Here is an 8441-nt window from a genome sequence, read left to right as displayed (position 1 = left end):
ACTTAAGTAACATTTATATTACATACATCGCTACTAAATCAATACTCCGTTGTCAATTTAGTCATTTTTAATTTATTTTATTAAAGTACGTCCTTATTCATTGAAATCTAAAAATAAAAATATTAAAATTAACAATAATTTAAATAAAAACATTTATCCTACACAATAATTAAAAAAGGATATAAGCATTTGATCTTCCTCATATTAAGCATGACTAAAAGTTTTAAAAGACTTTTACTATTTTTGTTCTCTTAACTTTTTATAAAAAAAAATTAACCAATATATAATTTCTCCAAAAGAATATATTTATATATTTTAACTTTTTTTATAAACTACAAATTATCTAAAAATTTCAAAATGATTTTCTTTTTGGAGTGATTTTGTATTGATTAGTAAAAAAATAACTCTTTTTTAAAGAAATATAAATAATGTATTTATTTTTACATTATTTTTTATCATTAATTTAGAATTGAATGTCATGTATAAATTTAATATAATAAAATAAAATTAAAATGATAACATTTAAATGGAAATATAAATTTTAAAAATTAATTAGTTAAATAAACCTTAATACAAAAAATAATAATAATCATATCAGTATTACGTTATCGTTTGTATTAGGTCTTTAATTGATAGGGAAAAAATCTTATATTTTACAAATAATATTATTTATTTTTGTTCTTATCAAAATTTTTAATTTAATTTAATACTAATAATTTTTTTACTTGATAAGCGTAATTTGTTAAAGTTATAATGTAATAAAATATAAAAATTAAATAAAAGAAAGTTATAATGCATTTTATTCTGTTCATTATTCAAATAATAAAATTTATTTTAACTTTTTTTGCTAATTATTTTAAATTTATTTGATCATAATATATTCAAACAATAGAATAAAAGCCCACTCCATCCTATTATAATCCTTTCCGCTCCATCTCCTTCCATTAGACAGTATACAGACAAATGATATTACTTTTCTTACCTTACAATGCTAAAATAAATCTCAAATATGGAATCTTATTATAAATTATCATTGCTAAAATATAAAGGTGATATAACATTTTTAAAAAACCACCTACCTTTTTAAATTGATAATGTGATTCAAATTAACCTATAATTTGGACCCAAATTTATCATGCTCATTCTCGAATGAAAAGAAAAGAAATTTTCATTACATTCATCCTGTTGAATTAATATTTTTATATCAATATGTATAATTTAACTGAAATTAGTAAGTAATTTATGCAATGGATATATAATTTATTTTAAATTTGTTATAATTATCAAAAGAAAGATGTAAGAGATAGTGTTTGAAGAAAATGCAAATTTTGAGGAAAAAATAAATAGAAGTGATGGACTATTCAACTTTTACAATAGTAAAGATGTTTTTGGCATGAAATTAAATGTGTAATTATTGAGAATTTTGACTAAAGTGCTCCAAATAATAGATTGAATATCATAATTTTTATAAATGTAAGCATAGATATTTATGACAAATTTAAAAATTTTATATAAGATAATAAAAAAATTATAAATAAAAAATTAAGTATTCATAACAAAATCTTAATATTTATATAAGATAATAAGGAAAAGGTAGTAACTTTTATCTCTAAAATTTTTATATTAAATTTTTTTAAAAACTAAAAAAATATGAGAAAAAACATTAATTTATGAGTAAAATATAATAAAATCCACAATTTATTTAATTTTTATTAAATTTTAGCCTATAGTAAGGTATGTTACAAAAAGTGTGTTGCTAACATTATTCTATTAGATATATTCTTATAAAAGATAATAATTCTATTCAATGTTTCACTCTGTAAATAAAGTAATTTCATTTATAATATAAAGATTGATAAAAAATATTAACCTTAATTCTTAGAAATGAGTTTAACTATTTAAAATTAATAAAACTTTATTTAAAAAATATTGATTGTATTTTAATAAATATAATAAAATAATTATTTTTTAATAAAAAATAATTATTATATTTTAGTGTTTAAACCTCAGTTCTAAAAATTAAAATTAACAAAATTTTACTCCCACTATTTCGAAAGTTGAGAGTTAGAGGCTAAACTATATAAAAATAGATAATAAGATGTTTTAAAAAATAAGAATTTTTATAGTTCCAAAAATTTCAAAAAAAGTGGATAAAACTTTATAATTAAAATACAAAATTTTTACATATGCATACTTTAGTAAGAAGAGGGAATATGATTTATATTAAAAAATGGTTTTTAGTGCACAAATTAAGAGAAGTTGAAATTAAAAATATGTTTGATTTCTATTTTAAAAATACTTTTTGTTTTTGTATTTGTTTTATTTTTAAAATAGAAAACTATTTTTAAAATAGAAATCAAACATGTTCTAAGTACTTAAAATTATCATAATAGTTTATTTTCTTTAGAAGACCTTTAAGAAGTATGAATAACTACAAGGAATAAGTCCTCATAATTTTTAGCCTTTATGTTATTAGAGGTATCAAAGGCTAATGAGCAATGACTTTTTATAAATTTGTGGCAAACACTTTTAGTTAGTAACTTTGACTATATGTTGTGAAGATTGTCCTTGCCTTTATTACTAATGTTAATAATTATTTCTTCTCAAAAGAGTTTAGGCTCAATAGATGATGTGATGTAGTTTACAAAGTAATTACAAAGGATTTTTGTGTAATAATTATGACCTTTCTTAACAATTTGATTGACCATTTTTATAGGAACTTTCTACCTAAAAAAAGTATAATTGATAATGCATTGATTATTTAGGAAATACCTTGTAGTATGCATAGGAGTGAAAGTAAAGTAAATTTGTTGATTTTCAAAATTAACTTAGAGAAAACTTATGATAAGTTGTGTTGCAAGTTCTTATCCTTTTTTCATTGTAGGAGTATAAGTGAATCACTTTTCTATGCTTTATGAGAGTATCATGTTCTAGAAAAGTTTGGTTGTAGTTAAACCTTTGTTATATATCAAACTTCTTTAATGAAGATGTGCAAAACAATAGTAATTTGCCTACTCACATATAATATGAATAGAGTATATGGGGTAACATTAGGGTAAATTTGGTGTTGGAGGAACAATACTTTTATATATAAACTAAGTCAAGTAAACTATTGATTATGTTAGAAGACAATGTCAAGTTATGGTTATAGAACTAATATTTTTTTATAAGAAAATTCTCAATAGTACTCAATATCGGATGCTGCTAAAAAATAATGAAAAATCACACTTTATATTAATAGTAAATGGAACCCCTCTTCTACAATGATAGGGTGTATTAATGTATTACATTTAAGTTTAAAATATTGATTAATGGATTCTTTGGAGCATTATAGTATAGGAAACATATTCCTAATTAAATTAAATATTATTCACGAGAGTATAAAAAAATATGTTGTAAATTTATTCACTTGAAATAATTTAATTACACTTAAATTTGCTTGTAAGTTTTAATATACAATGAAGAGTTAATGTTAAATATTTGAATTTTATTGCAAAATTTTTAATTAATTAACTTAAAACATGTTTATCAGTTAATGTCGTTATAGACGATTTTGCTAACATGAGTTTGAGGACCGGCTAAACTATCAAAATTTTGAAATATCTTCCTTTATCTTTAGAGAGAAAGAAAGAAAATTACTAAAAAGTTAGAGCAAATTATCCTTGCTATAGTATAAAATTGAGGTAATTTATCACTTTTGTAAGGCTTCGTTTCCCCTAAATCAAAATACAATTTTCTTATTTAAATTATTTTTATATAATTAGTTAATAGTCCGATATTACGTGGCTCTTACAACTCATATTGATAATTTTTATAATTTGTATAAAAAGAAAATAGGCAAGTAGACAACTGGACGAAAAATTCTGCATTATGGTTACCTCACCCGTAAAGACCCAGTTGGTCAAAAGAGTGATGGCCAAACACGTTGAAGGCGGGGCGCCACGGACAACGTGGGAGCTGCTCACGCAATTCCCGCCTTTCTGCCTGCTACATGAAGGAATCAAACAAATTTAGATGAATGATTTTTTATCGTATATAAAAAATATTAAATAAAAATTTAATATTGTCATTATATTATATTTAATATTTTTAATAAATTATTTTTATTATATTTCTTTTAATATACTAAAAATTGTTAAATAAATAATATTACTTTTAGTCTTAAATACAAGAAGACCGGCAATAACAGTAAGTATATTCCCAATAATCAATATTGAAATTTTAATCTTAATAGATAGATACTGAAATAGTGGTAGACAAGTTTGCAGGGTAACGAATACACTACCAACCGATTTGCATTACAAAATATAAAAATAAAAAGAAAGCTCATCCATCTGGCGTATATGACATGACTCACCTCTAAGGCAGTACCCGAAAATTCAACCTCTGAACTGTTCCTTCTTTGGGATATTCAAAACAGATCCGACAAAAGGGTAAACCTCTGGAAATTCGGATCCAGGGCTTCCCCTGTCACCACCACACGCCAATCTAAAGGGTATGTCCTCAAAAGAGCCATTCTGACAGTTATTTCTTTGCCAATAGAAGATTCTGGAAGCAATGAGCAAGAAACAAGCCGTGAATTTGGACGACGAGCAAATTGCCGAGTTACGAGAGATATTTCGTTCCTTCGATCGAAACAACGACGGAAGCCTAACGCAGTTGGAACTCAGTTCGCTTCTGCGGTCGCTGGGTCTGAAGCCGAGTGCGGATCAGTTAGAGAGCTTCATACAGAAAGCCGACAGGAACAACAACGGCCTCGTCGAGTTCTCCGAGTTCGTGGCGTTGGTCGCGCCGGAGCTTCTGCCTGCAAAGTCGCCGTACACGGAGGAGCAGCTGAAGCAGCTCTTCAGAATGTTCGACCGTGACGGCAACGGCTTCATCACCGCGGCTGAGTTGGCCCACTCGATGGCGCGTCTGGGACACGCGCTCACCGCCGAGGAGTTGACCGGGATGATCAAAGAGGCTGATACGGATGGCGATGGCATGATCAGTTTTCAGGAGTTCGCTCAGGCTATCACCTCTGCTGCTTTTGATAATTCCTGGGCTTAATCACATTTCCTTTTTTCTTACAGGTAAATTAAACTTCAATCATTTTCTTTTAGTTATAATATTCTCCACAATTTTTTATAACAATAACTTTTCTTTTTTCTTTTTTTACTTTTCTCTATTATATATCCATTTTATTACTTTTAATTATTCTTTAATTTTGGTAAAAATATGTGTTCTTGAATTTATTTCTCGGTCATGGCCGTTTGGTAACTTGTGATTACGTTTTTACATGCTTGCATTTGGAGACCACACATCTGTGATCATGTAATTATCACTCTCTCTTTATGTGTATTTTTATTTCAACTCGTGTATCGAATGTGGAAATACAATAACCCTTATATATATAATCAGCATTTCCCTATTCATAACTCATGAATTTGACATTACTCACATCAAGGCACATAGTTCACTTGGGTCTTCTTGCATTTAGAATCGTAAATAAAAAAGCGATCTCTTAATATTCTACAAATGCTAAGGATGTGTGTCCACTATTTTGCCTTTATTGCAGATTAGACAGCAAAACTTGGATTGATTCAAGGCACTGCCATGGATAAATTGGTCCAAACCTATCCTCCATGAGTCATTTTTCTGTAGACAGTGATGGTAAACAAGCTAATAATTGATCGAGCTAGTGCTTATGCTTGAGTTAAAAGATTTTGTGTGCTCTTCGATACCCTTTTCATATTAGAAGAAACAGCCAGGACATCAATTTTTGGATCATGTGGTGATGTTGAAGGTTTACAGTTTTTCTTTTCTTCAAAAAATACCGATAATCTCTTGTTCATTAAATTATCACAGCAGAAAAACAAAGAAAAATCCACTAGAGATTTGTTTGAAGAATGTTTCGGTGTTATTATAAATCATTAATTACCTTCTTTGTGGTAGGGAAAACAACCGCTAAAATCTAAAGTGGATAACCAGTCTCAAATTCAATTCGGTTAATTTTATTTAACCTAACGAGTTATGACGAATTAATTTGCAACGCTACGGTCCTGTGCAAGCGTTGATTCAACTTTGTCGTCGATCTTGGCATCAAATGAGACCCGCTAACTTCTCATTACGAGGAAGACCATATGCTTTGGTAATGGTACTAGCTAGTAGGTTCTTTGCTTCTTGGTTATAAGAAATCATAACAATCTCTACACAAATAAAATGTAGCCAACACATTTTTCATAACTAGGTAAAATTAATATGAATCTCACGTCTATTCAGTGGGTTTTGAGTTTTTATTTACGGTAAATTTATCACTAAACAAATAAATTTTAGATTTTTTATGAATTTTTTTATAGTGTGTTATTTGATTAAATGAATCAATTGATTAAAATAAAACAACTGAATTGGAATTGAAATCACATTAAATGATGAATGAGAACTTCAGCGTGTAGAGATTTTGATTTTGAGTACAAGTGTTTATTTATAAAAGTTGTCACCCTAAATAATAAAATGAAAAACTATTCATAGATATAATTCAAATTAACTATCTAAACACCTGCGCACATTCTTATAATTGCTATTGCAGGTCACTTATGATCTTTGCAACATGTTTTGATCTTTAGTTGCAGTTAACTAATGTTGACACTTCAAATCTTTAAGTCAAATCTTTAATTCTTTCAAGTTTTAATATTTGGGACATTTCAAAGAATAATTTGATCCGATTATTTTGATGAAGTGATCTTCAACTAATTATTGACTTCATCTGCTACAAATGGTAATGTCTTCCAAAGATTTCTTGAAACATTCTCTTTCAACTAACTTTTGTTATTTTTGCATCTTGTAACTTTATCTACCAATCTTTCATAAATATGCAAAAAATCATTAACCATGTTTCTTCATTTCAACTAAAATCCATGTTTTCCTATGGCAAATTTATCTGAAAAACTTGTCGAGAAATTAATATTTTCTTTGACTCTAATCTTACTCAAAAACTTGTCAAAAAGTCATTTTGTTTGACCCAAAAGGATTTTCCTTTGACTTTTCCTTTCTTCACAAAAAGCTTGGCAAAAAGTAGAAAAATCTTATGATCATATTCTACCAATTTTTAGTCGAAGTGTGTACTTAGACTATAGAAGAGCCATAGCTTTTCAAGGAGTATTGAATTTTTAATTCATGTTTTTTTTAGTAAGATAACTCAACTATACTTCAATATAAAAACTCTTTGTTTAAACAAACACTATTATAACTTAAGATATTTTCATTTTCTCCGAACAGTTTTACATATATGCTCCTAATTGCATTGGATCCCATCTTAGAAAGAAAAAAGAATTTGATAAAAATGTATTGGTAATTGAACCAATAAAAAGTAACAAGGCATGATTATTCATATTTACAAGAATGGTTAAAGAGATTATCAGGAACAACTAGATTGTCATATTATCCTTTCCGACACCTTTAATACCCACAATTAGATGATATATTAATATTTTTATTAATCTAATTATGATATTATTCATTAAATTAATATAAAATCAATTAATAAATATATTATTATTAGGCTTATTAAATAATTTGCGATGATTTAAACTGTTCAACCTTTTTTTTAATGTCTAAGAGAGGTTTCTGGCCTCATTTAGTGAGTTTAATAATTATCTCACTGTTAAAAATATATGCAATCTTCTCTTGTCTCGTTAGACACAAGGCAATTTTCTATTCTATCTGTATCAATTTTCTATCTCAAGGGAAAAATAAAGGATTCTAATATTTTAATAAGAAATACACACATCTAACTTCTTCTTTTTACAAATTGATAAAAGTATCTATATTTATATCTATCTTCTATATTTATATATAAAATTTATTGCACATATTTATTACTCTGTGTATTAAATTTTGAATGTAAAAAATTATTTCTATCTATGTATTAAAATTCAAAATGTATAAAGTCACTTCTATTTACTACACTTATTTATTACTCTATGTATTAAAATTTGAAACGTATAACTTAAGAATTGAAATTATACTTTATTCATACTTATTATGTTTGAATTATATTTAAAAAATATTTATTAGTATTGATGGTTATATTATGTTACAAACGATAACATAAATATTTATACTATAAATTACCTTAAATTAATTATACTATTTTTCATAATTTACAAATTAAAATTATTACTACATTTTAATATAACCTATATTTTATTATGTACTTCAAACACTAAAATGTATTTTGAATTAAAAAATAACACTTACAAAATTATTAATTTATACTATATATTATTAAATTAAATTTTTATTAAAACATAAGTTTGTATATTTAAATTATTTTATTAATTAGTTTAAGATAATCTAAATTTTAATATGTACTTTAAATACTAAAATATAATTTAAATTAAAAAGAATACATTTATAAAATTAATTTTTTATATTGAATATTGTTAAACTAAATTTCTAAT

At 25.7% G+C, this 8441-nt stretch overlaps 1 protein-coding gene across 1 annotated transcript; it reads left to right on the top strand.

Annotated features, from left to right (window-relative positions):
- The first annotated feature begins 4557 nt into the window (after positions 1–4557).
- LOC113859522 (probable calcium-binding protein CML18) lies at positions 4558–5049 on the top strand. The gene has a single exon (XM_027492272.1). The coding sequence runs from the start codon at positions 4558–4560 to the stop codon at positions 5047–5049; it is 492 nt and encodes a 163-aa protein (XP_027348073.1).
- Positions 5050–8441: the final 3392 nt, after the last annotated feature.

This window comes from Abrus precatorius, unplaced genomic scaffold (assembly GCF_003935025.1).
Source record: "Abrus precatorius isolate BTA unplaced genomic scaffold, Abrus_2018 Scaffold2, whole genome shotgun sequence".
NCBI classification, from domain to species: Eukaryota; Viridiplantae; Streptophyta; class Magnoliopsida; order Fabales; family Fabaceae; genus Abrus; species Abrus precatorius.
The sequence above is the reverse complement of the archived record's forward strand: the minus strand, read 5'-3'. Positions and strand labels throughout refer to the sequence as shown.